Below are 20,860 nucleotides of genomic sequence, written 5' to 3'. Positions count from 1 at the left end.
CTCAATTCGAATTCAGGGCAAACCATCTAACATCACAGTGATCCAAATATATGCCCCAACCACAGATGCTGAAGAAGCTGAAGTAGAGCAGTTCTATGAGGATCTGCAGCACCTACTGGACAATACGCCTAAAAGAGATGTTATTTTCATCACAGGAGACTGGAATGCTAAGGTGGGCAGTCAAATGACACCTGGAATTACAGGTAAGCATGGCCTGGGAGAACAAAATGAAGCAGGACATAGGCTGATAGAATTTTGCCAAGACAACTCACTCTGCATAACAAACACTCTCTTCCAACAACCTAAGAGATGGCTTTATACATGGACTTCCCCAGATAGAAAACACCGAAATCAGATTAACTACATCCTTTGCAGCCAAAGGTGGCGGACATCTATACAGTTGGTAAAAACAAGACCTGGAGCTGACTGTAGTTCAGATCACGAACTTCTTCTTGCACAATTTAGGATCAGACTAAAGAGATTAGGGAAAACCCACAGATCAGCTAGATATGAGCTCACTAATATTCCTAAGGAAGTGAAGAATAGATTTATGGGACTGGACTTAGTAGATAGGGTCCCGGAAGAACTCTGGACAGAAGTTCGCAACATGGTTCAGGAGGCGGCAACAAACTACATCCCAAAGAAAGAGAAAACCAAGAAGGCAAAATGGCTGTCTGCTGAGACACTAGAAGTAGCCCAAGAAAGAAGGAAAGCAAAAGGCAACAGTGATAGGGGGAGATATGCCCAATTAAATGCAAAATTCCAGAGGTTAGCCAGAAGAGATAAGGAATTATTTTTAAACAAGCAATGCACGGAAGTGGAAGAAGACAATAGAATAGGAAGAACAAAAGACCTCTTCCAGAAAATTAGAACCATTGGAGGTAAATTCCAGGCCAAAATGGGTATGATCAAAAAGAAAGATGGCAAGGACCTAACAGAAGAAGAAAAGATCAAGAAAAGGTGGCAAGAATATACAGAAGACCTGTATAGGAAGGATAACAATATCGGGGATAGCTTTGATAATGTGGTCAGTGAGCTAGAGCCAGACATCCTGAAGAGTGACGTTGAGTGGGCCTTAAGAAGCATTGCTAATAACAAGGCAGCAGGAGACGACGGCATCCCAGCTGAACTGTTCAAAATCTTGTAAGATGATGCTGTCAAGGTAATGCATGCTATATGCCAGCAAATTTGGAAAACACAAGAATGGCCATCAGTTTGGAAAAAATCAACTTATATCCCCATACCAAAAAAAGGGAAACACTAAAGAATGTTCAAACTATCGAACAGTGGCACTCATTTCACATGCCTGTAAGGTAATGCTCAAGATCCTGCAAGGTAGACTTCAGCAACTCATGGAGCGAGAATTGCCAGATGTACAAGCTGGGTTTAGAAAAGGCAGAGGAACTAGGGACCAAATTGCCAATATCCGCTGGATAATGGAAAATGCCAGGGAGTTTCAGAAAAACATCTATTTCTGTTTTATTGACTATTCTAAAGCCTTTGACTGTGTGGACCATAACAAATTGTGGCAAGTTCTTAGTGGTATGGCGATACCAAGTCATCTTGTCTGCCTCCTGAAGAATCTGTATAATGACCAAGTAGCAACAGTAAGAACAGACCACGGAACAATGGACTGGTTTAAGATTGGGAAAGGAGTATGGCAGGGCTGTATACTCTCACCCTACCTATTCAACTTGTATGCAGAACACATCATGTGACATGCTGGGCTTGAGGAATCCAAGGCTGGAGTTAAAGTCGCTGGAAGAAACATTAACTATCTCAGATATGCAGATGATACCACTTTGATGGCTGAAAGCGAAGAGGAACTGAGGAGCCTTATGATGAAGGTGAAAGAAGAAAGTGCAAAAGCTGTCTTGCAGCTAAACCTCAAAAAAACCAAGATTATGGCAACCAGCTTGATTGATAACTGGCAAATAGAGGGAGAAAACGTAGAGGCAGTGAAAGACTTCGTATTTCTAGGTGCGAAGATTACTGCAGATGCTGACTGCAGCCAGGAAATCAGAAGATGCTTAATCCTTGGGAGAAGAGCAATGACAAATCTCAATAAAATAGTTAAGAGCAGAGACATCACACTGACGACAAAGGTCCACATAGTTAAAGCAATGGTGTTCCCTGTAGTAACATATGGCTGCGAGAGCTGGACCATAAGGAAGACTGAGAGAAGGAAGATCAATACTTTTGAACTGTGGTGTTGGAGGAAAATTCTGAGAGCGCCTTGGACTGCAAGAAGATCAGACCAGTCCATCCTCCAGGAAATAAAGCCAGACTGCTCACTTGAGGGAATGATATTAAAGGCAAAACTGAAATACTGTGGCCACATAATGAGAAGACAGGACACCCTGGAGAAGATGATGATGCTAGGGAGAGTGGAAGGCAAAAGGAAGAGGGGCCGACCAAGGGCAAGATGGATGGATGATATTCTAAAGGTGACGGACTTGTCCCTGGGGGAGCTGGGGGTGTTGACGACCGACAGGAAGCTCTGGCGTGGGCTGGTCCATGAATTCACAAAGAGTCGGAAGTGACTAAACGAATAAACAACAAAAACTTTTCTTTACAAAGGAAAATTCAAGAGCAAAACCAACAAAATAAATAATTAAATTAAATAAATCTAAAGGACAGCTTTTTGAAATAAAGGAAAGTCCATTAAAATAAAGGGCATATTTGTAATGTAGGTTTGAAAAGAATAACATTTGAAAAGACTGTTATTCTTATGATCAGATAAGTAAGTGATATAGGAAAAATTATTCTGGCCTGAGGTTGCAAGTGAGCAGCTTTCTCAAGATTGATAATTAGTGAAAGGCTTGGATTAGGAAATAACTTCAATGAAAATATCAATTCAGTCATGTTGCTGAATCAGAGACTAACCACACACTCAGGGATTCCCATCCCTTTGCTCTTTCTTCTAATAATCCTTCTTAAGAAGGTTGTTGGAAGGAAAAGAGAAACCGTCTCTTCCTCCCAGCAACTGTTTTACAGACCAGCAGTTTCCCACTTTAGGGAATCAGCAATATTGATCAACATCACTGAGGCAGAGTCCCATCTCTTTCCCTCCAAATCATTCTTCCCAAGATCAGTGATGGTCAGTTGAGCATTTTGAACACTGGAGGAAGAAAAACATCTTGGGAGGCCCAACCTGATATGGAGAAAATGCAGCCATCAAAGCTGCTTTTGATAAGGAGAAAACTTTTGTTTCAAAGTACACCATATAATTTTTAATAAAATAAAATAAATACAAATCCTGATATGTGTAGCTTGACTTTTCAGTTTTATCAACAGTATGTAGGCATTATGCCCATGCTGATATTAAAAAGTCTAGCAGTTTCATTAAATTCAATCTTACAAAGAAATCCAATTCTGTCACCAGTGACTTTAAGCAAGATTATATGCATTCAAGAAACTAACAATGAAAGAAATTTCCTGAAGGACCATCTCATCCCCATTACATCAACCCGTCCCACCTGATCATGCAGAAAGGGCATGTTACGGACCCCATCTGTAAAAGAATTCCATTAGTGGAGTCCACAAAGTGGGCCTTCTCTGCAGTGGCTCACACCCTCTGGAACATCCTTCCCCCAGAGATAAGACAGATTCCATCTCTTGTGGCCTTCCAAAAACAACTCAAGACCTGGTTTTGCCACCTCGCTTGAGGCGGGAAGGGAAGTAATCACTCCTGGAGACGGCTAGTGCCCTAAAATGGCCCTTTAGATATACATGAGTGATACCACAACTATCATCATCATCTAGATTTTATACTGTATTTATGCTTACATTATATTTGTATCTGATATTTATTTATATTTATGATATTTTAATGTTTTTATCTTTATTACCCTTTGGGGGGAGATGGGTGGTGGCAAAATTTAATAAGTAAGTAAGTAAGTAATTTTTTTTTTGCCATCTCCAGCGCTTCGTGAATGGCCACTGTAACACATTTACACATATTTAATCTTCAGTATAACCATGACAGTCAATAATACTATGGGAAGCGGTCACTTCTCTTTGACTTTACTTGTCACATCTTTTTCTCTATACCACACATTTATATATGTCAATTTAATCTGATGCAATGGACTATAAATTACAAGAGCAGCCCTAGCCAGCATGACCAATGATGAGGAATACTGGGAATTGTAGTTGAGCAACATCTGAAAGGCCTGATTTTCCTCTTCTGCCTTAAGCCATCACAAAATTATTTACTGTGTCGAATGTGAATGAATCCCACTCTGAATTTAGAATGTTGTTCCAGAGGTATCTCTATGTATAATAAATTGTATAATTTGCTCATGAAAATAAAAACAATGTGGACCTTTATGGAGAAAACCATCTGGCATTATTCCCGTGAATTTTATAGTGTAGGAACAAGTCCAGACAACATAATCTTTCATTTTTAACCGTTCAATTTTTTCTGTTGCTTCTTTCTATTTAGCCATAAAAAGTCTATTATGAATGAAAAGAGAATAACTCAACAATGACTTTTGATAGGTTATAGCAGGAGTTTTCCAAGGAATCTTTTATGTGGCTTTTTCTGAAATGTTAGGGAAAAAAACTTGCCATGTATTTATATAAACTTAGCAGTCCATCTAAACATCTCTCCTGTAAAGAAGGGGAACATAAATACCACAGTCATGCTACAGTTATGTACAGTATAGTTATGCTACAGTCATCATTAGAAAAGTTTTCATAAATATTTTTCCATAGCTGTTATTCTCTGTGTCGATTCTGACAAGTATGTTTACATGTAAACTCTCCCTTTAAATGCCACATATTCTTGTTGCAACCATGGCTATCTCGATGACCAACAAGCTAGCGTTTTTCATATTACAACTGCTGCATGAAGCTGCTTATAGGGTTATGGCATATGAATTCTCTCTTTTAACAGATATAAATGCATTGACATTGTTTGGGATGACAAAAAACCCTCTCTCAACTTTTTTCCTAGGCATGCTAAAAAGCCTTTGGGATTACATGATTGGAGAGGATCAGAATCTGGGATCCAGTCAAAAAATCAATAGTTAGCTTGCCTTGTGTGCACATTAAAAAAAAAAAAAAACTTGACTATTTAACATTATTGTGCTGTGCAACAATATAAATAAAGCACATGGAGACTTGTGAGCATCTTCTGATAAAGAGGGGGTTAAAAGAAGTATGAATAATAAAAACACATTTTTAGTCAGGCACAATTGCTGACATGTTAATAATAGATGACCTGAGATACTCAGCATAGCATCAATATCTGTGAAACATTACGAAGTGAAACCCTCATAGCAGTGAAATACTAGATAGTAATGCTGGCAGGCTCAGTATGTGTGAAAGAAATCTTCCCCCAAGGATGGTTCTCTCTTTGTGTGTATGCTCAACCGCAACATTCTTAGATTAGAAAAAGCACTGTTTTCCCCCTGGCCTCCTAATGGTTCAATGACTTCACCTAATGGCTAATAGTATCTGCACTTAACACAACCCATCCAACAGCATGGTTGCAGTAGTTAAGGCCTCACCCTGGAAGGCTCAAGTCCTGAATATTCTCTCATTTTCTTTTCAAGTGAAGAGCTGAAATGTATCAGAAAGCACTGTGTTTACAGTGTTAGGCTGGGACTCTGTTTTATGCTTTTTAAATACCTAAAGATGTTTCCTTCATACTCAGGAAATAATTTACACCATTACCCAAGGTACTCCAATTATTGGGAAAATGGTCTGCTTCAGTCTGAATTCTTAGGCCTCAATGAATTATTTGGAAGGTCCTGCTATTACAGTTCCCCTGTTATATTTTTATACTGGTTTTATTTGAATAAACTGGTTATTTCAGGAATGTTTAATCTACCTGTTTGATCAAAATCAAAGCAAAAGAAGAAAATGCAGCAAACCCAATTAAGATTCAGTTTAATTCCCCACTGAATAATATTCTCTAGTTTGAAAAGATTACAGTTCAGTATTATACATATCTATTTGAAATAAATATCATTCAGTTCAGTATTCTTATTTTCAGTGGGAACTTATAAAAATTCAACTTTAATATCAGTGCATAATGCATTGCCCCATATATATTGATTTCACCAAGTCACAAAATTGAGCTGTAAAGCTCATGTTAGTCTAATCCAAAATAAACTTTGCAAAATACAATAAAAAAGGACAGTCAGCATACCATTTTGTATGATAATATGAATGGTGGTGTAAATATATTTTAATATATAATAAATAAGTTCAGCTAGGTGGCAGCACCTAGTCAATCTTGACTGATCTTTACAAGTTAAGCAGAGTTGGATCTGATTATTACTTAGATCAGGGTTTCTCAACCAGGGTTCCATGGAACCCTAGGGTCCCACGAGAGGTCACTAGGGGTTCCCTGGGAGATCACGATTTATTTAAAAAAATATTTCAAATTCAGGCATCTTCACATTAAAGAGGTAAGTTTCATTCTTTATTTTTAGTTTAAGAACACTGTTAATGCATATATACAGGCCTACCCATGAAATGAATATAATAATTTTGTAACTTCTGGCCTATATTTGACCCTGAATATGCAGGGGTTCCCTGAGGCCTGAAAAATATTTCAAGGGTTTCTCCAAGGTCAGAAGGTTGAGAAAGGCTGACTTAGATGGAAAAGCACAAGGAAATATCATTACTGTAGGATAGATTAGGAAACTACTTCTGTCCTTTTGCCAAGCAACCAACCTGAATGTTTCATAACATCAGCAGAAATTGAATTCAACTGGGAGACCAGATAGATAGATAGATAGATAGATAGATAGATAGATAGATAGATAGATAGATAGATAGATTATGTGCCTTCAAGTTATCTTTGACTCCTAGCCACCACATCAATAGATTTTCTCCATGACGATCTATCCCTGGTCTTTCAGGTCTTCCAATGGTGCACGCATGGCCACTGTAACAGCCATCCACCTTGCTGCTGGTTGTCCTCTTCTTCTCTTTCCTTCCACCTTTCCCAGGATTAGAGCCTTTTCCCAGAGAGCTGGGTCTTTGCATAATGTGTCTGAAGCAGGATAATTTGAGCCTGTCATTTGTGCCTCAAGTGAGAATTCTGGATTAGGAGACTTTACCTTTGCTTAATAAATAATAATAAGTAATAGAGTCTTCTAAATATTTGATAATTTTGAAATGTTGGGCATTCAAAAAATTGAATTAATGCAATGTAAAGCGGTGAAGTCAAGACCGTGGAGTAGAAAGTGGAAGCATACATTCATACAGAATTAAAGAGTAGCACGTCTTCTAATTGTCTCCTCTAACTCTGATAGCTTCTGAAGTGCGTAGCTCCCATTATTGCCAGCCAACATGAGTAACAGCTCAGTTTTACAGGAGTTGTAATCCAACACATTAGAAAGCACCAGTCTGGGAAAAGACCAAGATATCTTTTCAGTGTCAAAACTGAGTCCACTTTCATATAAAAATTTGCTTCCTTGCCCCATTCTTTCAAACTTTCAGGATTTCATCAGGCTATTTTTAATAGTATTTTTTACTATTGTTAAATAACTGAGCATTAGAAAATATTGGGTGAGGTAGCACTGAACTCTCAGAAATTTTCAAGTAGAACCTATCTGTCTTCTATTCTTTTTTTAGGCAAAATATTTGAAAATATTTTTCCCATTCATAGTACATTAACGATGCAATATAATTCTAGCAGTATGAATAAATAATCACCTTATCAAACATTGTGAATATTTGGGACTTTTGGGATGGGGTTTTATTTTTATCACATAGTTAACATTTTTGTTTATTGGCAAGGATTACTGCATGTAACAAATATTATTTCCTATGTATTCTGGATAGATAAATTGTGGATCTCAATCTCTCTCTTTATCATAATGATAGCTCCATAGTATTTTTAAAAACATAATATAGCATAATATAAACTTTACACAATAAAAAAAGAATGACCAACTGTAGCAGCATTCTTAGCAGGATGATGTCATATTTCATACATTTCGATAAGCTTTTCCCTAATATTGAAATATAGGAATAACAAAGTGCTGCAGCACCTTAAAGATTTGAAAGGCATTTCTGAAACAGTGTCATTCAGTTCAGCTAACACCACAAAAGAATACTCTTAAGGAATGATATACTAAAGCTAAACATGAGCAAGAACAAAAGATGCCTATAATCTCAATCTATTCTGGTGTCACTGAACGTTGTTTCTATGATCAAATCCAAAAGTTACTGGAGACTGAGCAAGTTTATTCATCTCCCTCTGTTTCTTAAAATGTTTCATAAAGCATGGTCTCTCACTAGTTTTGTATCTCTGTTACTTGCAATTAAATATATTCTTGAATTAAAAAAAATATTCAGAGATTGCAGTTCATACTGGATAGCAGAGATTTTGATGGTGCTCTGCAGAAGGTCTGTTTTGACATCGCTATATGGTACAGATTCTTAGTGAGGGCATAAACAGTCTATAGCATAAACAGCAGAGGGGGAACAAGTTCGTACTAAAATCTTTTGCCTCCAGCAGATCTGTGTTAGGAAATTTCAACTCACTGTAAGAAAAGCAGAACATTTTTCTAAGCTCAGTAGAAAATCATTGGTAAAGGTAGACTGTAAACTATTTATCTCAAATTCACAGTTTCATGCAATTCAAATATTTGAATGAAAGGACATTTACTAGGTCATCATCCTATTTAAACTAGAAAATTAAGCTTTTTCCATTCTAGCCTACTGTATATCCTGAGCTAACAAGTGAAATTCAACAATACACTCCTACAAGTGCTTACCTGTTGGAGGTGATAGATTTTCCAGTTGGAGGTCAATTTTTTGAATTCAGCTCTCAGGAATATTACTAAATTGCCATAGTTGTCCAAGTTCTGTTCTGTATCAGAAGGGGAACTACCCAGTTTGCAGCTTCCTCTGTCATAAGATCAGTTCTATGGAAACTGATAGTTTCAGTTCAGTCCATGGAAAAATCTTAATGTTTTATGGAAATGTGAAATTCCTATTGAATGAGGATGATAGTAAATTTCCCAGTATTCCCAGAATATTATTCAGACAGGAAGTATTCCACTAAAATGCCCACTTGGTTTGAAAACTACAGGTAGTCCTCGTTTAGCGACCATAATTGAGATTGGTAATTCAGTTGTTAAGCGAAGCAGTCACTAAGTGAAACCATGACTGTGCATATGATCTTACTTCAGCTTTCCTTTGCTTTACACCTGCAAAGGACATAAATGTGAGGACTGGTCACAAAGTTATTTTATCCTCATTGTGGTAACTACGAAGGGTTGCTGTATGAGGCACCTGCTAAACAAGGGCTACCTGTATTGTTATGTTTAGCCAGTGACCGCCTTTTATAGGGCAGTTACAGATTCAGTGGGGAACATTCCTCTAGCTAAAGGTTTCATGACTTCCAAAAGTAATATTGATAATTCCAAAGATGCTTCATGATCGAGAGTACACCAAGGCACTGATCATAGCAGCACAAGAACAGGCACTAAGCACCAGATCCACTGAAGCAGGGATCTACCACCCTAGACAGGACCCAAGGTGCAGACTGTGCAAAGAGGCCTCAGAGACAGTCCAACACGTAGTGGCAGGGTGTAAGATGCAGGCAGGGACAGCACACACTGCACAATGTATGGGCCAGATCCTCATTCATATCTCATCAGAATTAAGTCCCCAGGAACACACAGAACTGCAATCTCTATGAACTAACCCTGCAAAGGAAATCAGTAATTCCATTTCAGCAGAATGAATGAAAAACCAGGCAAACAATTACAGAAGGGCAATGTATAAACTGAGCCGCAAAGCATGGTGATATTAAAAAATAATTTAGTGTTGCCTGCAAATTAAAGCAGTCTGGTATCAATATAATTAACTTAAAAATGGATAATAAAATCAAATTTTTACTTGAAAGTGCTGGAAGGAATATTATTTAACAAGAAAAACAGATCAACAAATTATCATTTGTACAATTTGCCAAGAACATTTTCCATTCTAGTGAACTTGTATGGATTGGACTTGTATTTAGAGAAAAAAGACCAAGGAGAGGGAGATCTTTCAAATATAAACTAAGCAAAAAGAAAAACATATCCAGTTGCTATTATCCATACCAAATAATACATCAAAATCCAGAACCAAAATAAGTTTTAAAGATGGTTCAAGTTTAAACTTATACTTTATGAAATAATCACTACCAATTTTGACATCTTTTCCTCTATCAAGACTTAAAGAAAATGCAATTCAATCATAGCTCCACTTGTTGTTGTTTATTCATTTAGTCGCTTCCGACTCTTCGTGACTTCAGGGACCAGCCCACGCCAGAGCTTCCTGTCGGTCGTCAACACCCCCAACTCCCCCAGGGACGAGTCCGTCACCTTTAGAATATCATCCATCCATCTTGCCCTTGGTCGGCCCCTCTTCCTTTTGCCTTCCACTCTTCCTAGCATAAGCATCTTCTCCAGGCTGTCCTGTCTTCTCATTATGTGGCCAAAGTATTTCAGTTTTGCCTTTAATATCATTCCCTCAAGTGAGCAGTCTGGCTTGATTTCCTGGAGGATGGGCTGGTTTGACCTTCTTGCAGTCCAAGGCACTCTCAGAATTTTCCTCCAACACCACAGTTCAAAAGCATCGATCTTCCTTCTCTCAGCCTTCCTTATGGTCCAGCTCTCGCAGCCATATGTTACTACGGGGAACACCATTGCTTTAACTATGCGGACCTTTGTTGTCAGTGTGATGTCTCTGCTCTTGACTATTTTATCGAGATTTGTCATTGCTCTTCTCCCCAGGATTAAGTGTCTTCTGATTTCCTGACTATAGTCAGCATCTGCAGTAATCTTCGCACCTAGGAATACTGCTTCTACATTTTCTCCCTCTATTTGTCAGTTATCAATCAAGCCGGTGGCCATAATCTTGGTTTTTTTGAGGTTTAGCTGCAAACCAGCTTTTGCACTTTCTTCTTTCACCTTCATCATAAGGCTCCTCAGTTCCTCTTCGCTTTCAGCCATCAAAGTGCTATTATCTGCATATCTGAGATTGTTAATGTTTCTTCCAGAGATTTTAACTCCAGCCTTGGATTCCTCAAGGCCAGCATGTCGCATGATGTGTTCTGCATACAAGTTGAATAGGTAGGGTGAGAGTATACAGCCCTGCCGTACTCCTTTCCCAGTCTTAAACCAGTCTGTTGTTCCGTGGTCTGTTCTTACTGTTGCTACTTGGTCGTTATACAGATTCTTCAGGAGGCAGACAAGATGACTTGGTATCGTCATACCACTAAGAACTTGCCACAGTTTGTTATGGTCCACACAGTCAAAGGCTTTGGAATAGTCAATAAAACAGAAATAGATGTTTTTCTGAAACTCCCTGGCTTTTTCCATTATCCAGCGGATATTGGCAATTTGGTCCCTAGTTCCTCTGCCTTTTCTAAACTGATCTGTAAATCTGGCAATTCTCGCTCATTGAATTGCTGAAGTCTTCCTTGCAGGATCTTGAGCGTTACCTTACTGGCATGTGAAATGAGTGCCACTGTTCAATAGTTTGAACATTCTTTAGTGTTTCCCTTTTTTGGTATGGGGATATAAGTTGATTTTTTCCAAACTGATGGCCATTCTTGTGTTTTCCAAATTTGCTGGCATACAGCATGTATTACCTTGACAGCATCATCTTGCATGATTTTGAACAGTTCAGCTGGGATGCCGTCGTCTCCTACTGCCTTGTTATTAGCAATGCTTCTTAAGGCCCATTCAACCTCACTCTTCAGGATGTCTGGCTCTAGCTCACTGACCACACCATTGAAGCTATCCCCGATATTGTTATCCTTCCTGTACAGGTCTTCTGTATATTCTTGCCACCTTTTCTTGATCTCTTCTTCTTCTGTTAGGTCCTTGCCATCTTTCTTTTTGATCATACCAATTTTGGCCTGGAATTTACCCCCAATGTTTCTAATTTTCTGGAAGAGGTCTCTTGTCCTTCCTATTCTATTGTCTTCTTCCACTTCCGCGCATTGCTTGTTTAAAAATAATTCCTTATCTCTTCTGGCTAACCTCTGGAATTTTGCATTTAATTGGGCATATCTCCCCCTATCACTGTTGCCTTTTGCTTTCCTTCTTTCTTGGGCTACTTCTAGTGTCTCAGCAGACAGCCATTTTGCCTTCTTGGTTTTCTCTTTCTTTGGGATGTATTTTGTTGCTGCCTCCTGAACAATGTTGCGAACTTCTGTCCAGAGTTCTTCCGGAGCCCTATCTACTAAGTCCACTCCCTTAAATCTATTCTTCACCTCTACTGCATATTCCTTAGGGATATTAGTGAGCTCATATCTAGTTGATCTGTGGGTCTTCCCTAATCTCTTTAGTCTGATCCTAAATTGTGCAAGAAGAAGTTCGTGATCTGAACTACAGTCAGCTCCAGGTCTTGTTTTTACCAACTGTATAGATGTCCGCCACCTTTGGCTGCAAAGGATGTAGTCAATCTGATTGCGGTGTTGTCCATCTGGTGAAGTCCATGTATAAAGCCATCTCTTAGGTTGTTGGAAGAGAGTGTTCGTTATGCAGAGTGAGTTGTCTTGGCAAAATTCTATCAGCCTATGTCCTGCTTCATTTTGTTCTCCCAGGCCATGCTTACCTGTAATTCCAGGTGTCATTTGACTGCCCACCTTAGCATTCCAGTCTCCTGTGATGAAAATAACATCTCGTTTAGGCGTGTCGTCCAGTAGGTGCTGCAGATCCTCATAGAACTGCTCTACTTCAGCTTCTTCAGCATGTGTGGTTGGGGTGTATATTTCGATCACTGTGATGTTAGATGGCTTGCCCTGAATTCGAATTGAGATCATTCTGTCATTTTTTGGATTGTATCCAAGCACTGCTTTAGCCACTTGACTATTAATTATGAAGGCTACTCCATTTCTTCTGTGGTCCTCTTGTCCACAGTAGTAGATCTGGTGGTCATTTGATGTGAAGTGGCCCATTCCAGTCCATTTCAGTTCACTGATGCCCAAAATGTCTATCTTTAATCTTGACATCTCACCAATAACCACATCCAATTTGCCCTGGCTCACAGATCTTACATTCCATGTTCCAATCGTGTGCTGATCCTTAGAACATCGGATTCGCCGTTCACCACCAGCACTGTCGGCCACCAGCCATCCTTTCGGCTTTGAGCTAGCTGCGTCATCACGTCTGAGGCTAGTTGAACTCATCCTCTGTTCCTCCCCAGTAGCATTTTGACCATCTTCCGACCTGGGGGTCTCATCTTCTGATGGTATACCAACATACCTCTGGTTGTACTGATCCATTGAGTTTTCACGGCAAGAATACTGGGGTGGGTTGCCATTACCTTCCCCAGGGATCGCATTTAGTCTGACCTCTCTGTCATGACCTTCCCGTCTTGGGTGGCCCTTCACGGTTTAGCTCATGGCATCATTGAGGTGCTCAAGCTCCAGCACCACGACAAGATAACGATCCTTTGCTGAAGATAGCTCCACTAGTTTTTCATTAATATGGGTACTATTTAATATCTCATTTTGGTGTGAATTTTAGCAATGTACTCTGATTTCTATTTTGAATCAAGTTTTATCCATACACTGTTAGGAGAAATCTAGTTGTAACAATTACTTCGACAATGGTTATGTTAGTTATATATCTTCTGCTTTTTCATGGTTCTACTGATGACTCTTCAGATTCCTGCCAACCTGCCAATACCATACTAGAAATGCTGATATTTTCAAGAAACAATTCAAAGGCTGCAGATCAGATTTTTATCAGAATAGCAATGCTGGAAGAAGCAAATTATTGCCTTCGTCCAATGCTGTTTTCATAATCTAAGCAAAAGAAAGACACAAAACTGTGTACTGATATACAGTATTGATACACTGTCATATACAGAGGTTACACTTTGCATAATTCAAATAATGCAGAAGTATTATAAAGTCCCATGGAGGTATTGTTTGATGATTGTTTTTAATATTTTGCATGTTTGAATCAATCGGAACCTGAAGCAAGGCAGAAGGAAAATAATCTATGCCTGAAAAATCAGAGGTTCATGTCACTATTTCTATCCCTGGGAAAGGTAAGCAGTAGCAGTTTTATCACCTTATATAAAAGGCTGATGAAACATGGCATCCTTTATCAAGTGATGTTTCATTACAAACTACCGGCACTACTCCTGCTTTCTAATTTTACAATCAAGCCTTTTAGAATGCTTTGTAATGTTCTTAATTACTGATTCATAAAATGGAAACACTCAGACTGAGTGTGAAATCTCTTTAAGATGACAGATGTAATACTCAACAGCAACCAGAACTAACACACTGAACTGATTTACATCAGTACCTACTAGGGAGAACAGTACCAAACCTGGATTCTGCCATATTCAATCGCTTAATACTTCAGCAATTCTATCTTCTATTACGGCTAGACTAACTCCTGAATTATGATGGACTTTTGAAAGGCAGAGGTCATAAGAACCTATTCTCCTGGCTTGAACAAAGGGTAATAGAGGAGTTAATAGCTCTGAGATAGATCTGGCTTCTTCATTTGAGTGACTGAAGGAACTGCCCAAGAATTCATGGCTTGGAAGCATTGCCTCTGCAGATGTTTTCCTGCTATATCTGCCAGTATTTTATCAGGATTCAGCAGTCAATTATGCAAATGGGATAAGGTTGGGGGGACATCTGTATAAGTCAACCTTGGATCACATTTTTCTCCCCTAACACTAGCAGCTGAGCAGGGCTCATGTAAAGGGCTCTGAGAATACCCTGCTTCTTTTCTAGGTTAGGGTCCCACTGCAAACCAATCAAATATTCCTGCCAGCCTCCTTCCACACATAAGTGTACCAGTTTTATTATGAGGGTGGGCTGTTAAAAAAAAAACAAAATAAAAAGAAAGAATACTTAGGGGGGGTTCCTAGTTTGAGCTTCCATTTAGAATAGTAGCTAAATAACTACTTCTGCCACTCAGCTCTGCAGTGTCAAACACAACTGTCTTCACTGCAGTTTCCTACCTCTCCATGTTAATGGGAATACACAGCATAGAATAAGGGGACATAGTTGATAATGACCTAAGGTAGCATCCTAAATATTCTGAGAAGTCTTTAAGGGAAGTTGAGTGAGGGAGTTCTTCCTTAACAAGGTAACATCTACCTTATACAGTACGGATACAAGACAGATAGCCTGATCCACCCTTTCTCAATGGCATCGGTCTGAGAAATCAGAATTACTTTGTTTTTGTAAATATCAAGGTAAACTTCAAAACTATGTTAATATAGTATTTTTAAGAAAGAATCTGACTCTTTTTTTCCTCTCTCTCATGTGCTCACATTTTTATTTTCTTCCACTTCTTATACTCTATTCCTAAGAAGTCTAATCTATTCATATTTTTATATCCAGTTATTCTTTTGTCATCTGATCATTATACCTGAAAAGGAACTCGATATAGTGAAGCAGAACCCCGAAATATTATGCCAGATATGCTATCCCACATTGCTTGTCAGCATCTCCTCATGTTCGCATGAAGATCTCCCTTTCTGTCTGATTGGCTCATTAGTGATCATCAGGATGATTACAAAGAAATAGCTTTGGAAAGGAGCTCTTGAACAGGCTTTGTGCAGCAGAAGTGCTTCTGGTTTATAAGATGGGTCATATTTGCCAGGTGGAGGACAGAACTTCTAAAAATACATTAACAGGTCCCAACTGGTTCATATGCCTTTTAATCTCAATAATATTTTGAAAGTAATGGGATCCAATTAATTAATCAAAATGTCCCCAAAGTGAAGGGGAGAATTATACCAGCCCGAGGGTTGATGCAGGTTATTTTACTCCCATTGAGACTGGCACAAAGAGGGAGGGAACGCAGCTTCTCCACTTTTTGCCTGGCTGGCAGCTGGAGCCTGGCAGCTGAGCTTGGGAGGACTGCAGTTTCTCCTCTGTGAATTCTTCCTCTCATACCCTCACAGCTTTGTTATTCTATTGTGAAATACTCCTAATTGCTGCCAGTATAAGCATAATATGTTACTGTTTTTCTTGCATGGAAATTAATAGATGTCTGAGAAACCTTCCCTGGAAATAAGTCTCACTGTGTTTAGTAACTTTACTTACAGGTAATTGTACACTAGGCTGCAATTGCACAATGCAAAGAATTACAGCCTAGGATGCACTAAATAAAATGATATTTATTTCCAAATAAGCACTCATAGGATTATATTGCAAGGACTAGTAAACTCTTTACATTTATGCTATGGCTGACATCAGTTACTACTTGTTCTTTACATGAGCTGACACTTACAGTAACCGTATGTTACAGACTGAGATTACAGATCACATTACTCTATAATGTGGTTCATTTTCTTTGACCAGCCTGCTGCCCTAACAAATTATAGTTTATTCACTGATCCCATTCATACATCAGTGAATAAACCCTCCTCTGTTAGAGCAGCAGGCCAGGGTTAACTTACTGAATGCAACTCAACATGTTGTGGTTTAATGGGATTTGTGAACAGAGATACATGGTTTGTGTGCTTCCTGTTTTCTTCCTGATTATTTCTACCCAGAGGTGGGCACCCTTTTTTGTACTAAAGACCACAGTGCCTTAGATGTAACCTGTTGGGAGTTCGGGATAGGTGGGTGGGTGGGGAGGCAGAAACAACCAAGCAATGGATAGAGCCAAAAGTTAGCCTCTCACATCAGGTTCCTCCCCGCCTTCTCCCCCATTACCCTTTTTTCTCTCTTCTAAGTTGCAGGCTACAGAGAGTAGCTAGATAGCTTTTATTAGCAGTCTGATGCTCTTTCATAAAGTTTAGAAATGAGACAGAGGACCACAAGATATTAGCCTGTGACCCAGATGTAGCATTTGATAGGTTGCCTGGTCATCCCCACATGTGTAAAGAAAGAACAGCTTTAAAAGGAGGGAAAACAAACCAAAAAAGAATTTAAAACAAAGAATGACTGTTTTGCCTTTCTGCAAGACTGGGGTTTGTTCTTGATTTATTCAACAAAGTGTGGCTAAACAACACTCATTGCTTAGTGTGATTGTGGTAATGTCCCTTTATTACTCTTGAAGCAACTTCAGCATCTGCTTAATTGTATACTGGTGTATAAGGGTCAACCAAAATTGGACATGGGCAATCACTGCAAAGTCCACTTCTAATTCCATGCATGATGTGAACATTCCATAAGGCTTTTTCCAACCTGGGTACCTTCCAGAGGTATAGAACTGAGGATCCAGAGATTCTCAAGATGACAGGGCAATATTAGGTTAGAAGAAGATCCCCACAAGAAAGCTTTCTGAAATATCCTGCTTCTTTATTTTTCAAATTAATTCTAAATGCACACACTCTAAACCTAATATTTGAACCTTGTATTCTTCTGTGTGTAACTAATAAGCAAACTATAAAATGCTCATGAACTAAGAGTCAGTAGAAATGTCTGTAGTATTCTAAAAGAATGAAAACCAGACAACCAACTTAAGAATCAGAGCTTTTTGGTATGATAGGGATTCTATATCTTCTAAGAATTATTTTCACTGGAATTTTTATATCAATTGAAATAAGCAATGAAAATCCACTGATTTATAGAAATGAGCAAATTTGTCACATAAGACCCTGTCCCATTTATTCAGTGGAAACCAAACAGCACTATAAACCAAGCCTTCAGCTATATAGTGAGCCAGTTTGGTCTAGTGGTTAAGGTGCTGGGCTAGAAACCAGGAGACTGAGAGTTCTAGTCCCGCCTTAGGCATGAAAGCCAGCTGGGTGACCTTGGGCCAGCCCTCTCTCTCAGCCCAACTTGGTGCAATGTAGACTAGCCTCTTCGTGGTGCACCCCGGGCAACATGTCATAGTCTGCACATCTGGCTGCTGGACCTCACAGGGATTTCCCAGCAAGAAAAAGCAGCATGAACACCGAATTGCTATGCCATATGATTTTTTTAAAAAAAGCTATGTAGTTAGAATGGACATTAACTCAGAGCAAAACATCCCTATTCCTCAACTTCTATTCATGGAGCAACATGGAGTATGTCCTTCTTTCACTTTTGTTTTATTACTTTTCTAAATGTGAACAAAACAAAGAGACTCTTCAAAACACTTAAGTAATTGGAAAATAAACTAACATTCCAACAGATCTGTTGTAATCACAGTTCTGTTCTTGACAGTACAGTACACAACTTTGGGATGAAATATCTCAAGTTGCAGTCTCATAGGGACTTTTAAAAAAAAGAAAGAAAGAAAAGAAAAGGAGCTTTCTTTTCACTCATCATCAGATCCTGGAGTGCTGCTTAAACATCTTGACCTCATATTGATCACAAAATGCTTCTAAAACCCGGCTGTCAAGTTGAGACAATAAAATGAGTAAGATTTCCATAGAAATGTGCAATATTTAAATAACTGATTCAAGCACATTGTGAAAGGGGGAAGAAACCTCTTCTTCACATCAATACTTTAGACTCCCTTCAAATTAAATTAGGATGAAAATCAAAATCCAGAGAACTGGCAGGCATAGGACACATTCAATAATGCACAAGAGACAGGGAGGGGGGGGGATTACCCAGGACTCTGTCTTCCAACTGGAGGTCAGCATCATCATCCAAAGGAAAAGAAAAAAGACAAAAATATACCTTGTACCATATGAATGCATGTTTTCCAATAGATCACAATGAGCACTTGAACATATGTTCTGTCTGAAAAGGATCAACTTGCTTTCATGGGCAATAGGCAATGGTTTTCCCGGGAGCATCATTTTCTATAAATAAGCGTTTCCTCCACACAATAACACACACAACGTTGACACCTCCAAACCCAGGGAGGGGTGGAGGAAGGAAGCATTTGGGCATCTATTTGACAATGGCAGCTGCTCAACAGACATCTCCCTCTCTTCCAAGAAACCAGTCATTAGACCAGCAGAACACTTGAGACTTTGTCCCTCTTGAGTTGGAGCATCTCTGCAGCTGAGCAGCGGTAAGCGGCACCGGTTCACGCTCTTAGGTGGGTTGCACGGCAGCCAGGTGAAGATACTACCACAAGGTAGAAGGGGGAGAAGACGGGGCTTGCCCGCTGCCTTGCATTCGGGACCTCCTTTTGCCTCAGAGAAGTTGGTAATACTTAGAAGGTAATGCCTGCAGTCGCCCGTGCACTACACCAGCCCCAACACACACACACACACACACACACCGCTTTTCCATGCAAGCGGGAAGGCTCCTATTGTGGCCAGCCAGTTGCAGACGAGACCCCGGAGAAGAGTTTCGAACGCCCAGGGAGCGCGAGATGGACTAGTCCTTCAGCTGCATTATGCCTAGACAAGTCGGTCCCAAAGAGCGACCGGCTTGGATTCAGTTCACAACTGGGGGAGGGGGACAGAACTGAAAAGGTTTCTTTCGCCGCAACACGCGCAGCTCTCGGGAAGGGGCGACCCCAAGTCTACGACACCTTGGCGAAGGGCAGTCGCGCTACTCACCAGCTGCAGCGTGCAAAGGAAGATCAACGTACAGCGCCCAGTGCAGCATCCCATGGTAGAAGCTAGCCGGAGCCGAGGGCGCCGTTTTCCCCTCTTTCTGCAGTTCCCTCCGAGCGCAAGCAGCCCCAGCTCTCACCACATCCGGACAGACCCCCCTCCCCGCCGCTCTCGCCGCGTGCGCCGGCCAAATCCCTTTGTTTAGAAGCGGGGGGGGGGGTCTCCTTCGCCTCAGCCCGGGGGAAGGCGATCAGGAGAACAGCTCGGCAGTCAGTCGAGCGTAGCATCCAGCGCTTGCTTGTGCCCCTTTGCTGGAGGGGGGAGGCTGAGGGTGGGCGTGTGGCTGGAGGGAGGGGGAAGAGAGAGGAGGGCGGTGCGCGTGTCTCGGTGTGTGGTGTCAGGCGGACCTATGAATGGGACTTGTGAATGGTGAAACCGGCGGGCGGGGGGCCGGGATTTCGGAATTGTCAATGGCCGAAGAAAGGAAACGTGAATGGTTCTGCAGGGACCTTTGCCCGGACACCCGACTGCGAAGAGCCGGCAGGTGTCCCCGAGGGAAGAGTGAAAAGTAAAGGGCGGCGGGTTAAGGGCGCCCTCGCAGCCAGCGGGCACAGCCGAGACGTGCCTCAGCGGCGCTGGCCTGCGCGAAGAGGGGGCTATTGTTGAGAGGAGGCGGGGGGGGGGGGCGACGAGACAGTCTACCCGAGGCGTGGCCGGAGGGAGGGGCTTCTTCCGTCGGCTCGCCTGGTACTGGAGGAAAGTGAACGGGGGGGAGGGGGCGGTGAGGTTGAGAGGGACGGTGTGTGCCTCGGAGGCAGCGCGCCCGGCTAATTCTATGGGGGGGGGGGAGTTAAAAGAGGCGAGCTGAAGGAGGCAAAGGGGCTCGCCCGAAAGGCGGCGCGGGATCAAAGGCTCCTGCTCGCTGCGAATCTCCGGCGGAAAGCTGTGCTCCAGAACTGACACTGAAAGCCCGTGCAGTTTATGTTTAACTGGTAAGCCAGCCGCAACACGGGCACAAGCTATGAGTCAGTAGGAGCAAGTGACAGCATTATTCTAACGGGAACTAAACTCAGACAACCCACTAAAGGAACAGTGCTTGTTGGTATGTAAGGACACGAGTCTTCTAAGAGTTACTCTCAATCGACTTGAAATACTGTACAGTGAAAATATAAGGGAAAGCCCATGGATTTAAACAAATGGGTGTGTATGCCATATATTTCCCGTTTGCTCACTGAAAGCCGAAGGGCGCACCGTACAAGGCTAGTGTGCTGTACAAGCCTTTAGGCAGGCAGCCGAAATGGACACTTTCTCAGAACAAAATATGCTCGCCCGGTAAAAGAGTAACAAGGAAAATGTCCTTATTTTCCTACAGTCCTACTGCTTTTCTGACTTTAAGAAAACAAACAGATTCCTACAAAGAACTTGAAAGTCGTAGAGCTCCAATAAATGTGTAATCACAGGT

At 40.7% G+C, this 20,860-nt stretch overlaps 1 protein-coding gene across 1 annotated transcript in view; it reads right to left on the bottom strand.

Moving 5' to 3' along the window:
* The window catches only part of NKAIN3 (sodium/potassium transporting ATPase interacting 3), a 221,528-nt gene extending 202,000 nt beyond the window's left edge, over nucleotides 1-19,528 (bottom strand). Inside the window, exon 1 of the mRNA XM_063300241.1 lies at nucleotides 19,402-19,528. Coding sequence (XP_063156311.1) covers nucleotides 19,402-19,455 — 54 coding nt within the window. The 5' untranslated portion in view covers nucleotides 19,456-19,528. The remainder of the gene's footprint in view (nucleotides 1-19,401) is intronic.
* Between the last annotated feature and the right edge of the window lie 1,332 nt (nucleotides 19,529-20,860).

This window comes from Candoia aspera, chromosome 3 (assembly GCF_035149785.1).
Source record: "Candoia aspera isolate rCanAsp1 chromosome 3, rCanAsp1.hap2, whole genome shotgun sequence".
Lineage (NCBI taxonomy): Eukaryota > Metazoa > Chordata > Lepidosauria > Squamata > Boidae > Candoia > Candoia aspera.
The sequence above is the reverse complement of the archived record's forward strand: the minus strand, read 5'-3'. Positions and strand labels throughout refer to the sequence as shown.